Below are 16,487 nucleotides of genomic sequence, written 5' to 3'. Positions count from 1 at the left end.
AAGGATGCAGTGTGAGTAGCTATGTAGAACAGTAATACTGATGTAGTAGAGAAAGCTCATGCTTAACAGTTATGGAAAGAAGTCTATATATCTATCTGTCTATATATATCTTTGACTCCTGTTCCATAGGGAACTCCCATCAAGAGGGTGCCCACACAAAAGTCTCTGCTTATCTCTTTCTTTACATGCCTCCCTTGCATTCACAATTCTACACATTCTTCCCAAGTATCTCTCCCTCCAGTACTGTTCCACTCTTTTAGATCCCCATTTAACAGTTGGTTTTCCTATCACACTAACCCTACTATTTATATCTTAATTTATTATACTTAGTCACCGTCTTCCGCGTTAGTCCCGTGTTAGTGAGGTAGCGCAAGGAAACAGACGAAAGAATGGCCCAACCCACACACATACACATGTATATACATAAACACCCACACATGCACATATACATACCTATACATTTCAACGTATACATACATATACATACACAGACATGCACACACATACACATGTACATATCCATATTTGCTGCCTTCGTCCATTCCTGTCACCACCCTGCCACACATGAAATGGTACCCCCCCACACACACACACACACGCGTGAGGTAGCACTAGGAAAAGACAACAAAGACCACATTCGTTCACACTCAGTCTCTAGCTGTCATGTGTAATTTACTGAAACCACAGCTCCCTTTTCACATCCAGGCCCCACAAAACTTTCCATAGTTTACCCCAGACACTTCACATGCCCTGGTTCAATCCACTGACAGCACTTCGACCCCAGTATACCACATTGTTCCAATTCACTCTATTCCTTGGACGCCTTTCACCTTCCTGTATGTTCAGGCTCTGATCACTCAAAATCTTTTTTACTCCATCCTTCCACCTTCAGTTTGGTCTTCCACTTCTCCTCATTCCCTCCATCTCTGACACATATATCCTGAACTCTTACAGTTGTTTGTCGTCGTTATTGTTTAACAACTGATACAGGTATTCTGCTGATGCTACTGTGCTGCTTAGGTACCCCAAACACATTATTTTTTCGTTGTATTAATGGTTTCTGTATTTTTTTACTGTAAAGTACTTATTTGTGAATAAGTGTGAGAAAATTATTCAATTTATCTGTGATGCCAAAAAACTGCAGATTGTCCACATGTGCGGCTGAGGTTATGACACCTTAGCTTTCTGTTGGTTCATTGTTATGCACACTTTGTATCATGTGCAAAAATTATTAAAGATATTGTATAAATTACCTTCAGGCTATGTGTATATGAAACATAACTATATTTTGTGTTTAGACTCGGATTTCATCCTCAAGATATCTCTTTATGTATATGCAAATATTCCCAAAATCCAAAATTGGAAACATTCTGGTCAGGAGCTGTCTTGAGTAAGTTTAGTAATATGGAAGGAGAGATAAGGGAGAGACCAGTATAGGGTAGAAGTCATTGGGTCCCTTAATAGATAATGAAGGGTAGAGGTGTAAATATGGGAATGAAGAGAGGATTGAGGGACAGCATAGTCTTCTCATCCCTGACTGATGCATCCAAAACATGGACATTGGGTGAGTCACAGAGGTTAAGAATCCAGGTTGTGGAAATGAGCTCTTTGAGAGGAGCTTGTGGTATGACTAGATTTTATGGAAAAAGAAAGGAGGTTTTATGTAAGAGATGAGGTATGGCAGGGAATGCAAAGGGAATGAATTGTGAAGTGGTAGATTGGGTGAAACATAATACTTTGAGGTGGTTTGGGTGTGTGGAAAGAATGCAAGATGGTTAGTTTACGAGAAGCGTTAATGGTAATGCAATTAAAGGGGTTGGTGTGAGAGGAAGACTGTCTGTGATGTGGGGAAATGGATTGGAAGAATACTGGAGGGAGAGAAAAGATGGAAGAATGCCTGGAATAGTGTATGCCAGGGAGGCATGTAAGAACAGGGTTAAGTGGAAAGTTTTACCATGGCCACCCCTTGATGGGAATTCCCAGAGGGAGTGGGTGTCAGATTGTTAGATAGAATACTACATCCATACTCTTACAGCTTTTCACCTTAATTGTAAATTTTATGTCTTTCTGTCCTCATTTAGAGTAGCAGGCTCACTTTATCAGTGTGTAGATGCTCCATATTTTCTAAGCATAAGTAATTCGCAACTGTAAAGATGCTAGAGTTTCAGTTACCCAAATATCACAGTGGGGTAATATGTATAACCCCTTTAGGGACCCTGTAGTACTTATACTGTTTCCCTTTTCGTGTTGTCATTTCACTGGGATGGTGCACATTATTGGTATGTAGAGATGTGCAACAACAAATGTTTTTTTCCCTATTAACTGATTTTTTTAAAACCTTTGTCTTGGGAACCCTTTTAGATTTTAAGGGTTAATGTCTTTAAAGTTTAAGGATGAGTTACACAAACTAAAACTTCATGTTAATCATAATGTATTTATTAGATTTGTGTAACTGTACATGATAAAGTGTTTTAATGATTAGTAATGATAAGTTTCATAAATAGACATTTGATTGTCCTGTGGTTAATTTTCTCCCACCATGTGTTTCAAATTTATATAAAGAATTTTTTATAACTAGGTTATTCCTCAAATCCATAGTGTCATGTTTTCATAGTAGTTGGTGATATTTTGTCTTTACCCTTCTAATGGAGATCCTAAGGAATTTTCGGAAAACTTGAGAGCTTGATTCCATCTATAACTTTAGAAAGTGAAGAAAAAGCCAGTGTTTTATTACCCATTTTAGCTCCTTTGATGATCAGGTAATGATCTTAGGCTCAAAGTTTATAGAAAACAGTGAGGTTAATTTTTTTTCCCATACTTGTTTGCTGTTCCCTGCATTAGTGAGGTAGTACCATGAATGGCTTCATTTGTTCACATCTGCTCTGTATCTGTCATATGCAGTGTACCAAATCCTCAACCCCATCCACAACCTTTCTGTGTTTTTCCCTGACCTGGATCAGTCCACTGACAGTGCAGTTCATTGCCCCTTATGTTCCACATCTTTCCAATTGACTCTAACCCGTGTGAACTTACCCCCTTAAAACCTTTTCCACACAATCCTTCCATCTCCAGTTTGGTCTGCCCCCTCTCCATGTCCCCTATTTCTCATACATATACCATCTCTGTCAACTTCTCACTTATCCTTTCCATATTCCTCACTTATCCTTTCCATATGTTCAAACCATCCCTCTCAGTCATACTCTTCTTATTTCCACCCTTTTCTCTTACCCTATCATTTCTTATTTGATCAGCCCCCTTTCACCACGTGTGATCCTCACACCTTTTTGTACTTTCTTGTTTACAGCACTTGCCTCACATCTGTACCACACCATTATGACTATTATAGTATCAGACTTGCACAACTTTGCCCTCAGCTTATCATACGGGCAACTTTTAATTGTTTCTTAGGGCATTAAGAATTCAGGATCTAGAATTCTTGAATGAGAAAACTGAGTTGCTTCTGATATTGCTAGAAAACCATCAAACTTGTCCATCTTTGCCTTCACCTTATTTTACTTGTAAGTGTATCGTCATTCTGAAGATCTTTCTTTCATTTCATACTATTCGCCATTTCCTGTGTTAGCTAGGTAGCATTAAGAACAGAGGACTGAGTTTTTGAGGGAATATCCTCACCTGGCCCCCTTCTCTATTCCCTCTTTTGGAAAATTAAAAAAAACGAGAGGCGAGGATTTCCAGCCACCTGCTCCCTCCCCTTTTAGTCACCTTCTATGACACGCAGGGAATACGTGACCTTGAATTCTTGAATGAATGCAGATGAGTAGTACAGCATGTTATCAATAATTTTTTTCTCAAAAAGAATAATTGTATAGTAATTTAAAGGAGATTGTCCTTAGGGAATTGTAAAACATTTAGGAATACTTTTACATAATTTAGATAGAACCTTTCCCAATTTCATAATGTTATTACCACCTAAGCACTCATGTTCTTTAGTACATATATATAATTTTTGAGCATGGCAATATATAATGCAAAAATTATTGCCATAATGGATATCATTTATTTGTGATTAAGCAATCATAACAACCCAACCCCATGACTCCTTTTATGGGCTATGCAGCTTCAAGATTGCATTCCAGTCACGAGTAGGGGAGACTGTGCGCCTTTTCATATAGCCTGACCAAAGATAACTTGTCACTTGCAGGGTAACCACATGCAGCTGTAGTCTGGTAACACCATTACTGTGGCTTATTTAAGCATAGTTTTGACATTATTTCAGATGCATATTACAGGAAAATTAACTGAATGTGCTATTTACAAGGTATTCTTTGCAGGTGTGTTCATTATGATATATATATCAATACATTTCCCAGCAGGTAGTACTGCAGCACGTGGTGAGTTTGAGAGGCTCTCGGTGCAGCCAGGAGAGGGCCAGTACACTACTGTTAGTCTAACACCTGCCACTGCAAGGAGGCCACGTCAAGATGAGAGGTACTGTATTTGGTTAACTTCTTTTGAGAAAGTGGTGCATTATGCTGTCTTATTGTTCTACAATCTTGTTACTACACTTAGAATCTGGTAGGTAGTAGTTGGTAGGCAGCCAGCAACCAGGGAGTTTTATTACCAGTACCACCTGCTTAGATATCAGGGGGGTTAGTGACAGCTGCATAATGAGCCAGCTTTTCCGTGGTTGTCAAGCTACACTCCTCTGACATATGGAGCTATCTTGTCTCTCTGCCTCACAAACACATGCACTTCTGGCATTCTGTCCACAAACACAAAATCTCCTTGTCACATGCAACATTTGACAACACTTAACTCACACAGCTCATTCTTCGTAACTCTAGATTTTGCTGTAGTGAGCGCTATGTGCTAGCTCCGCCTTTTGGCGAAATTATAGGATCAAGAGATAAGAACATTTAGGTAGGAGCATTAGGTAGAAGTAGTCTGTAGGAACATTAGGTAGGAGCCTCTGCAAACACTGCACTGGACTTTCCTTGTCGGTGGCCTGATAAGGGTGAGGCACTAAAGGCTAAGAAGCGGTACTGGAGTTCACTATTCAAGGAGACTCTGTTGCCATGGCCACCCCCTTGAGGGAGCTCCAGAAGGGAACAGGTGTCAGAGATATAGATAGATAGAATGCTGAAAATGAATCTTTTATCTGATATACATTGCATCTTAATTGAGTGCAGATGACTTGGAGGTGTATTAAAGAATGTGGCAGTAGGTTAAGAGTAGGGTGCAAGGGTTGAAAAAGGGGCAAATAGGAGCTGGGAGAAAGAGTATCATTAAAACAATAATGTTTGTAAGATGAAAGAACAAATGGGAACATCGGTGAAGGGGGCATTGGAGAAGTAATAACAGGTGAGAAGGAGATGGAGTGAGTTTTTTGAAGATTTGTTGAATGTGTTTGATGATAGAGTGGCATATATAGGGTGTTTTGGTTGGGATGGTGTGTGAAGGGAAAGGGTCAGGGAGAGTGGTTTGGTTAAGAGAGGAGAGGTAGTGAAAGCTTTGCAGAAGATGAAATCTGGCAAGGCGGCAGGTTTGGATGGTATTGCAGTAGAATTTATGAAGAAAGTGGCTGACTTTGTTGTTGATTGGTTGGTAAGGATATTCATTGTATGTATGGATCATGATGAAGTGCCAGAGGATTGGCAGAATGCATGCATAGGGCCATTGTACAAAGGCAGAGTGGATAGAGGTGAGTGTTCAAACAGTGAACAAGCATGAAAAAATAAAATGTATCGATTGATGTTTCTGGAGTAAGCATGGGAGTGTAACCGATGCATGAAAAGTCGCGTTCAGTAATGCTATATCATTACTGGATGAAAAGGAGTGCAGTGTCATTTAGGATATTCTCGTTCCAAAGCAGTGCAGTGTCATTGAGGATATTCTTGTTCCGAAGCAGTGCAATGTCATTGAGGATCTTCTTGATCCAAAGGAGTTCCTCATATCCCTGCTGTTATTGGGAGAGGCACTTAATATTTCCAGGAACCTCATTAAGGGGTTTTGGACTTGATCAATCAAATTGATAGCTTCAGTCCCAAATGCTAGGAAAGATTTAACATGTATCTTAATGTGATGTGCTCAAGGAGTAATATATGCAATATAGTAATTCATCATGCTTATGAGGATTTCATCAATCCCTATGAAAAAGAGGAAAGTCATAGTTTTTTCTTTTGTGTGATATTAACTTAAGAATATGTGCTCTTAGGGTTTCATATCCTAGACAGCCGATGATATTTAATGGTAGATAAATTTCAAGGTCTGTGGGGCCTGGTTGTTGATAGGGAGCTGTGGTTTAGGTGCATTACACATGACAGTTAGAGATTGAATGTGAGTGGATGTGGCCCTTCTTCATCTGTTCCTAACACTACCTCGCTAATGTGGCAATCAAATATGAAAAAAAATCTCAGATGATTAGGCAATCAAATATTGAAAAAGAAATCTCAAATAGATATGGTGCCAAGCTCTATTTATCTAATCTTGATTCTGTTTTTATACATGATTACCATGTCCCACATTATGGAGGTAGTGCCAGCTACATTCGAAGAAAGGCTGCATTCACTCAAATTCATTTTCTAGCTGTCATGAATAATGAACCAGAACCAAAGCTTCCTATCTACCACCAGGCCCCACAGACCGTTCCATGGTTTACCCGTGATACTTCACATACCCTGGTTCAGTTCATAGACAGCATGTTGGATCCCAGTATACCACATTGTTCCAATTCAGTCTATTCTATAGATGCCTTTTACCCTGTTGAATGTTCAGGCCCTGATCGCTCAAAATTTTATCACTCCATCCTTCCATATCCAATTTTGTCTCCCCTTTTACCTTGTTCCCTCCACTTCTGACACATATATCCTCATTGTCAAGTCTTTGTCAACTGTTCCACACTCATTCTCTCCATAAGTCCATGCCATATCAGCACATCCTCCCGTGCTTTCTCAACCACACTATTTTATCACCACACATCTCTCTTACCCTTTCATTACATACTCAGTCCATCTTACCCTTTCATTACATACTCAGTCCATCTTACCCTTTCATTACTTACTCAGTGAAATCACCTCACCACATATTGTCCTCAAACATTTCATATCCAACATTTCCACCCTGCTCTCAACATCCGTATATATAGCCCATGCATCATATCCATATAACTTTGCTTGGACTAGTGTTCCTTCAAACATACCGATTTGTACCATCCAGAAATTGCTCTCTCTTTCCATACATTCTTCAGTGCTCCCAGGACCATTCTCATACCCTCATTCACCTTGTGACTTACTTCTGTTGCCATGGTTCCATTCACTGCCATGACCACTCTCTGGTATCTAAAACACTTCACTTCCTCAAGGTTTTCTCCATTTAAAGTCACACCCCAACAAACCTGTCCCTCAATCCTGCTAACCTAATTACCTTGCTTTATTCACATTTACTTTTATATACTATCTTTCAGAGGAGAGAAGAGAGAGGGAGAAGACATATCAGACAGTACTAGTAATAAGAGGATAAGAATAGAGACAGAAGACTTGGGAGAGGAGACAGTGGCAGAAGTTGTTGCCACCATTACAGACCCTAGAAAGATGGTTGGTCCAGAGGTCCTTTTTTCAGAGAATGCTGCTAGAGATGAGGCTGCCAAGGTGAGCTTTTTAATCACATTGTTAGGATCATTAAAGAAAAAGGGCATGCTTTTGTATCATATATGCCTTTTTAATGTCATATTAGTACAATAGTGTATGCTGGACATTATGTTGGGATCCATTCATGTTTGTCTGCATGTCTGTTGACACTTTCTTGATAGCTTCGTACCTCAAGAACAATACTTGATAGAAGCTTCATGTTTCCACCATAGGTATTTTTTGTAAAGTTCATGAACAAATAACCACATATTTTAAGGATAGCAGTTGGATGAAATTTCATATTGTTTAGGAAACTATTTTAATGCAGGTGCTGTAACTCTTTAGTGAAAGGTGTTGAAAGCCTTGCGTAAGATGAAATCTGGTAAGGTAGCTGGAGTGGATAGTTTTGCAGTTGAATATCATAAGAAAGAAGGTGACTGTGTTGTTAATTGGTTAGTTAGGATATTCATTGAATGTATGGATCATGATGTGGTGCCTGAGGATTGGCAGAATGCGTAAATAGTGTCCTTCCATAAAGGCTAGTGGGATACAGGTGAATGTTTAAATTTCAGAGGTATAAGTTTGGTGAGTGTAGCAGGTATGTTGTATGGGAGAGTGGTGATTGAGAGGGTGATGTCAAGCACAGTAGCATCAGACTGGGGAGGAACAGTCAGGTTTTAGGATTGGTAGAAAATGAGTGGATCAGGTGTTTCCTCTGAAGAATGTGTGTGAGAAATAGAGAAACAGAAGGATTTGTAGGATGTTTGGGTCAGGGTAGTATGCAAAGTGAGAGAGTCATGGAGAGAGGTTTGGTGAAGACAGAAGATGTGGCGAAAGCCTTGTGGAAGATATTTTGCTCGGTGGCTTGAGTGGATGGTATTGCATTTGAATTTATGAAGAAAGAGGGTGACTGTGTTATTCGTTGCTTAGTAAGGATTTTCAGTGTTTTTTTGGATCATGGTGAGGTGCCTGAGGATTAGGAGAGTGCATGTATAGTGCCTTAGCATAAAGGCAAGGGAGATAAAGGTGAGTGCACAAATTACAGATATATATGTTTAAGTATGCCTGATAAGTTGTATGGGAGGGTATTGATTGAGAGGGTGAAGGCATGTATGTACAGAGCATCAGATTGGGGAGGAGCATTGCAGTTTCAGAAGGGGTTCAGATTGTATGGATCAGGTGTTTGCTTTAAGAATGTGTGTGTGTGACAAATACATAGAGTAACATTTTATGGTTCTGGAGATGCATTTGACAGGGTTGATAGAGATGTATTTTGGAAGGCCTTAAAAATATATGGTGTGGGAGGGAAGCTGTTAGAGGTAGTGAGTTTTTACAAAGGGCGCAAGGCATGTAGTAGGAAGAAAGGGGAGTCAGTAGTTCCAAGTGAAGGTTGGTCTGTGATAGGAGTGTGTGATGTCAAATGTTTTTTCAATTTTTTTATGTATGGGGTGAGGGAGGTAAATGCAAGAGCCCAGGAGAGAGGGGCAATTATGCAGTGAATGGGGGATGAGAGAGCCTTGGAAGCAAGTCAGTTGTTTACTGATGATATAGCACTATTGGAAGACTTGAGTGAGAAACTGCAAAAGTTGATGACTGAGTCTGGAAGAGGGTGTGAAAGGAGGAAGTTGAGAGTAAATGTGAAAAAAAAAATTTTTTTTTAGGTTTATCAGAGTTGAGGGACAGCTTAGTAGGGTGTGAGTCTGAATGAAGAAAACTTGGAGGTAGTGAAGTGTTTTTAGATAACTGGAAGTGGACATGGTAGCGAATGAAACTGCTGGAAGTGAAAATTAGCATGGGTGAGGGGGGGTGAAGTTTCTGGGAATGTTGAAGAATGTGTGGAAAGAGAGAACATTATCTAGGAGAAACAAAAATGGGTGTGTATTGTTTAGTAAACCAAACAATATTATACAGAAGTAAGGCATGGGCAGAGGCAGATGGATGTGTTGGAAATGAATTGTTTGAGGACAATATGTGATGTGAGGTGGTTTGATCGAGTAGGAAATGAAAGAGTAGGTGGAGGTGTGGTAATAAAAAGAGTTTGGTTGACAGAGCTCAAGAGGATGTGCTGAATTGGTGTGGACATATGGAGAGAATGAGTGAGGAAAGATTGACAAAGAGGATATATGTGTCAGAAATGGAGAGAACACAGATAATGTGGAGACCAAACTGGAGATTGAAGGATAGAGTGAAAAAGATTTTGAGTGATCAGGACCTGAACATGCAGGAGGATGAAAAGCATGCACAGGATAGAGTGAGTTGGAACAATGTGGTATACTGTGGTGATGATGGTGTCATTGGACTGAACAAGGGTATATAAAGCATCTATGGTAAACCATGGAAAGGCCTGTGGGGCCTGGCTCTGGATAGGGAGCTGAGGTTTCAGTGCATTACAAGTGACAGCTAGAGAATGTATGTGAGTGGATGTGACCTTTCTTGATCTGTTCTTGGCACTATCCCCTTCTTGTACGTAGATTTCGAAAAGAGGAAATAGGAGAAGGAATCAAGCAGGGAGGGCTCATTTTCCTTGAAGGCTCAGCTTGGATTGTCTGAATGTGTGTGGATGTAACCAAGATGGGAAGAAAGGATAGATAGGTAGTATGTTTGAGGAGAGAAACCTGGATGTTCTGGCCCTGAGTGAAATGAAGGTCAAGGGTAAAAGGGAAGAATGGTTTGGAAATGTCTTAGGAGTAAGGTCAGGGGTTGGTGGCAGGACAAGAGCAAAGGAAGGAGTTGCACTACTCCTGAAGCAGGAGTTGTGGGAGTATGCTATAGAGTGTAAGCAAATAAATTCTGGATTGATGTGGGTAAAACTGAAATTGGATGGTGCATATTCAGTGAAGTAAATGGAAATGGTGAAGAGCTTGTGTAGTTGTCTGGGAACACATGGTTTGAAAAAGAGATATACTCAAGTGTAAGTATGTGAATTGGAGGGATAGTCAACAGGCATTAATAGATTAGGGTATTAACTAATAGGCATGTAAAAGAGAGACTTTTGGATGTAAATGTGCTGAGAGGTGCAGCTGGTGGGATGTTTGATCACTACCTTGTCAAGGCAAGGGTGAAGATTTGTAGAAGTTTTCAAAAATAAAGGAGAAAATATCTGGGAGAAGAGAGTGGTGAGAGGAAGTGATCTTCGAAAGGAAACTTGTTTGAAGAAATACCAGGAAAGATTGAGAGTAGAATGGCAGAAGGTGAGAGCAAATGAAGTGAAGGGAGTGGATGAAGAATGGGAAGTATTTAGGGAAGCAGTGATGCTATGTACAAGAGATGCATGTGGCATGTGAAAGTTGGGAAGTGGGTAAATTAAAAAGGGTAGTGTGTGGTGGGATTGAGAGAGAAAGTTGCTATTGAAAGAGAAAAGAGGGGCATTAGGATAACATTTACAAGGAAGGAGTGCAAATGATTGGGAGATGTATAAGAGAAAGCAACAGGAGGTCAAGAGAAAGGTGCATAGGTTGAAAAAGATGACAATTGAGAGTTGGGGTGAGAGTATCATTAAACTTTAGGGAGGATAAAAAGTAGTTTTGGAAGGAAGTAATTAATATATGAAAGACGATAACAAATGGGGACATTGGTATAGGGAACAAAAGGTGAAGTGATAACAGGTAGTGATGGAGTGAGGATTTTGAAGGATTCTTAGTTGTGTTTGACGATATATCGAGTGGCAGAATTGTGGTGTTTGGGTCGGGGTGGTATGTGAAGTGAGAGAGGTCAGGGAGAGTGGTTTGGTGAAAAGAGAAAAGTTGGTGAAAGCCTTGTGGAACATGAAATCTGGCAAGGTGGGTGAATTTGATGGTATTGCAGTTGAAATTATTAAGAAGGGGGATGAATGTGGTCTTGATTGGATAGTAAGGATATTCAGTGTATGTGTCAGTCATGGAAAAGTGCCTTAGGATTTGAGGATTGGCAGAATGCATTTATAGTGCCATTGTATATAGGCAAAGGGGATAAAGGTGAATGTTCAAACTACATAGACAAGTTTGTTGAGTACACCTGGTACATTGTATAGGAGGGTATTGATTGAGAGGGTGAAGGCATGCACAGAGCACCAGACTAGGGAGGAACAGTATGGTTTTAGAAGTGGTAGAGGATGTGTGGATCAGATTTTTGCTTTGAGGAATGTGTGCGAGAAACCCTTAGAAAAGCAGATGGATTTGTATGTGGCATTTATGGACCTGGAGAAGGTATATGATAGGGTTGATAGAGATGCTTTGTGGAAGGTCTTAAAAATATATGGTGTGGACAGTAAGCTACTAGAAGCAGTGAGAAGTTTTTATCAAGGATGTAAGACATGTATGAGTGAGAAGAGAGGTGAGTGATTGGTTCACAGTGAAGGTTAGTCTGTGGCAAGGGTGTGTTATGTCCCCATGGTTGTTTAATTTGTTTATGGATGGGGTGGTGAGGGAGTTGAATGCAAGTTTTGAAGGGAGGGGTGAGTATGCAGTCTGTTGGGGATGAAAGGGCTTGAGAAGTGAGTCAGTTGTTGTTTGCTGATGATACAACACTGGTGGCTGATTCTAGTGAGAAACTGTAGTTGTTGACTGAGTTTGAGAGAGTGTGTGAAAGGAGAAAGTAGATTAAAGCAAGTTTATTAGGTTCAGTAGGGTTGAGGGATAAGTTTGTTGGGATGTAAGTTTGAATGGTTAAAGATTGGAGGAAGTGAAGTGTTCTAGATATCCGGGAGTGGACTTATCAGCAAATGGAACCATGGAATTGGAAGTGAGTCACAGGGTGGGGAGGGGGCGAAAATTCTGGGAGCAGTGAAGAATGTGTGGAAGAAGAGAATGTTATCTCGAGAGCAAAAAAGGGTATGTTTGAAGGAATAGTAGTTCCAACAATGTTTTATGGTTGCGAGGCATGGGCTACAGATTGAGGTGTACGGAGGAGGATGGGTGTGTTGGAAATTAAATGTTTGTGAACAATGTGAGGTAGTTTGATCAAGTAAGTAGTGAAAGGGTAAGAGAGATGTGTGGAAATAAAATGAGTGTGATTGAGAGAGCAGAAGAGGGTGTGTTGAAATGGTTTGGGCATATGGAGAGAATGAGTGAGGAAAAATTGACAAAGAGGATATATTTGTTAGAGGGAACAAGGAGAAGCGAGAGACCAAATTGGAGATGGAAGGATGGAGTGAAAAATTTTGAGTGATTGGGGCCTGAACATACAGGAGGGTGAGAGGCTGCAAGGAATACAGTGAACTGGAACGATGTGGTATACTGGGGTCGACGTGCTGTCAGTGAACTGAACCAGGGCATGTGAAACGTCTAGGGTAAACCATGGAAAGGTCTGTAGGGCCTGGATGTGGATAGGGAGCTGTGGTTTTGGTGCATTACACATGACAGCTAGAGATTGAGTGTGAATGAACGTGGCCTTTTTTGTCTGTTTTCTTGGTGTTACCTCACTGAAGCAGTGGGTAGCGATGCTGTTTCCTGTGGGACAGGGTAGCACCAGGAATGGATGAAGGCAAGCAAGTATGAATATGTACATGTGTATATATGTATACATCTGTGTATGTGTATGTTTATGTATGTATATGTGGATATGTTAATATGTATATGTGCATGTATGGGCGTTTATGTATATATGTGTGAATATGAGTGGATGGGCCATTCTTTGTTTGCTTCCTGGTGCTACCTCGCTTGATGCAGGAAACAGCAACTATGTATAATAATAAAAAAAAATACAACTCAATGTATACATATATTTACACACACAGACATACATATATACACATGTACATAATTCATACTGTCTGCCCTTATTCGTTTCTGTCACCACCCTGCCACACATGAAATGACAACCCCCTCCCCCTGCATGCGTGTGAGGTAGTGCTAGGAAAAGACAACAAAGGCTACTTTCTTTCACACTCAGTCTCTAGCTGTCATGTATAATGCACCAAAACCTTAGCTCCCTTTCCATATCCAGGCCCCACAAAACTTTCCATGGTTTACCCCAGATGCTTCACATGCCCTGGTTAAATTCATTGACAGCACATCGACCCCAGTTTACCACATCGTTCCAATTCTTTCTATTCCTTGCACAACTTTCACCCTCCTGCATGTTCAGGCCCCGATCACTCAAAATCTTTTTCACTCCATCTTTCCACTTCCAATTTGGTCTCCCACTTCTCGTTCCCTCCACCTCCGACACATATATCCTCTTTGTCAATCTTTCCTCACTCATTCTCTCCTTGTGACCAAACCATTTCAAAACACCCTCTTCTGCTCTCTCAACCAAACTCTTTTTATTACCACACATCTCTCTTACCATTTCATTACTTACTCGATCAAACCAGCTCACACCACATATTGTCCTCAAACATCTTATTTCCAGCACATCCACCCTCCTCCGCACAACTCTATCTATAGCCCACGCCTCGCAACCATGTAACATTGTTGGAACCACCATTCCTTCAAACATACCCATTTTTGCTTTCCAAGATAACGTTCTCAACTTCCACACATTTTTCAACGCTCCCAGAACTTTCACCCCCTCCCCCACACTATGATTCACTTCCGCTTCCATGGTTCCATCCGCTGCCAAGTCCATTCCCAGATATCTAAAACACTTCACTTCCTCCAGTTTTTCTCCATTCAAACTTCCCTCCCAATTGACTTGTCCCTCAACCCTACTGTACCTAATAACCTTGCTCTTATTCACATTTACACTCAGCTTTCTTCTTTCACACACTTTACCAAACTCAGTCACCAGCTTCTGCAGTTTCTCACCCAAATCAGCTACCAGCATTGTATCATCAGTGAACAGCAACTGACTCACTTCCCAAGCTCTCTCATCCACAAACAGACTGCATACTTGCCCCTCTTTCCAAAACTCTTGCATTCACCTCCCTAACAACCCCATCCATAAACAAATTAAACACCAATGGAGACATCACGCACCCCTGCCGCAAACCAACATTCACTAAGAACCACATATATATATATATATATTTTTTTTTTTTTTTTTTTTGCTTTGTCACTGTCTCCCGCGTTTGCGAGGTAGCGCAAGGAAACAGATGAAAGAAATGGCCCAACCCACCCCCATACACATGCCTTGATTCAATCCACTGACAGCACGTCAACCCCGGTATACCACATCGCTCCAATTCACTCTATTCTTTTCCCTCCTTTCACCCTCCTGCATGTTCAGGCCCCGATCACACAAAATCTTTTTCACTCCATCTTTCCACCTCCAATTTGGTCTCCCTCTTCTCCTCGTTCCCTCCACCTCCGACACATATAGCCTCTTGGTCAATCTTTCCTCACTCATTCTCTCCATGTGACCAAACCATTTCAAAACACCCTCTTCTGCTCTCTCAACCACGCTCTTTTTATTTCCACACATCTCTCTTACCCTTACGTTACTTACTCGATAAAACCACCTCACACCACACATTGTCCTCAAACATCTCATTTCCAGCACATCCATCCTCCTGCGCACAACTTTATCCATAATCCACGCCTCGCAACCATACAACATTGTTGGAACCACTATTCCTTCAAACATACCCATTTTTGCTTTCCGAGATAATGTTCTCGACTTCCACACATTCTTCAAGGCTCCCAGAATTTTCGCCCCCTCCCCCATCCTATGATCCACTTATATAATATATATATATATATATATATATATATTATCTTGTGGAGGCTAAGGTGAAGATTTGTATGGGTTTTCAGAAAAGAAGAGTGAATGTTGGGGTGAAGAGGGTGGTGAGAGTAAGTGAGCTTGGGAAGGAGACTTGTGTGAAGAAGTACCAGGAGAGACTGAGTACAGAATGGAAAAAGGTGAGAACAATGGAAGTAAGGGGAGTGGGGGAGGAATGGGATGTATTTAGGGGAATCAGTGATGGATTGTGCAAGAGATGCTTGTGGCGTGAGAAGAGTGGGAGGTGGGTTGATTAGAAAGGGTAGTGAGTGGTGGGATGAAGAAGTAAGATTATTAGTGAAAGAGAAGAGGGAGGCATTTGGACGATTTTTGCAGGGAAAAAATGCAGTTGAGTGGGAGATGTATAAAAGAAAGAGACAGGAGGTCAAGAGAAAGGTGCAAGAGGTGAAAAAGAGGGCAAATGAGAGTTGGGGTGAGAGAGTATCATTAAATTTTAGGGAGAATAAAAAGATGTTCTGGAAGGAGGTAAATAAAGTGTGTAAGACAAGGGAGCAAATGGGAACTTCAGTGAAGGGTGCAAATGGGGAGGTGATAACAAGTAGTGGTGATGTGAGAAGGAGATGGAGTGAGGATTTTGAAGGTTTGTTGAATGTGTTTGATGATAGAGTGGCAGATATAGGGTGTTTTGGTCGAGGTGGTGTGCAAAGTGAGAGGGTTAGGGAAAATGATTTGGTAAACAGAGCAGAGGTAGTAAAAGCTTTGCGGAAGATGAAAGCCGGCAAGGCAGCAGGTTTGGATGGTATTGCAGTGGAATTTATTAAAAAAGGGGGTGACTGTATTGTTGACTGGTTGGTAAGGTTATTTGATGTATTTATGACTCATGGTGAGGTGCCTGAGGATTGGCGGAATGCATGCATAGTGCCATTGTACAAAGGCAAAGGGGATAAGAGTGAGTGCTCAAATTACAGAGGTATAAGTTTGTTGAGTATTCCTGGTAACTTATATGGGAGGGTATTGATTGAGAGGGTGAAGTCATGTACAGAGCATGAGATTGGGGAAGAGCAGTGTGGTTTCAGAAGTGGTAGAGGATGTGTGCATCAGGTGTTTGCTTTGAAGAATGTATGTGAGAAATACTTAGAAAAGCAAATGGATTTGTATGTAGCATTTATGGATCTGGAGAAGGCATATGATAGAGTTGATAGAGATGCTCTGTGGAAGGTATTAAGAATATATGGTATGGGAGGCAAGTTTTTAGAAGCGGTGAAAAGTTTTTATCGAGGATGTAAGGCATGTGTACGT

General features: G+C 40.8%; 1 protein-coding gene across 1 annotated transcript in view; it reads left to right on the top strand.

Moving 5' to 3' along the window:
• Positions 1-16,487, top strand: part of Gcn5 (Gcn5 acetyltransferase) — a 98,235-nt gene that overhangs the window by 41,688 nt on the left and 40,060 nt on the right. The window contains exons 9-10 of the mRNA XM_071663753.1: positions 4,335-4,449; positions 7,424-7,607. Coding sequence (XP_071519854.1) covers positions 4,335-4,449; positions 7,424-7,607 — 299 coding nt within the window. The remainder of the gene's footprint in view (positions 1-4,334; positions 4,450-7,423; positions 7,608-16,487) is intronic.

This window comes from Panulirus ornatus, chromosome 1 (assembly GCF_036320965.1).
Source record: "Panulirus ornatus isolate Po-2019 chromosome 1, ASM3632096v1, whole genome shotgun sequence".
Taxonomy (NCBI): Eukaryota; Metazoa; Arthropoda; class Malacostraca; order Decapoda; family Palinuridae; genus Panulirus; species Panulirus ornatus.
Note: the sequence above shows the minus strand (reverse complement) of the source record. Positions and strands in the feature narration are given on the sequence as shown.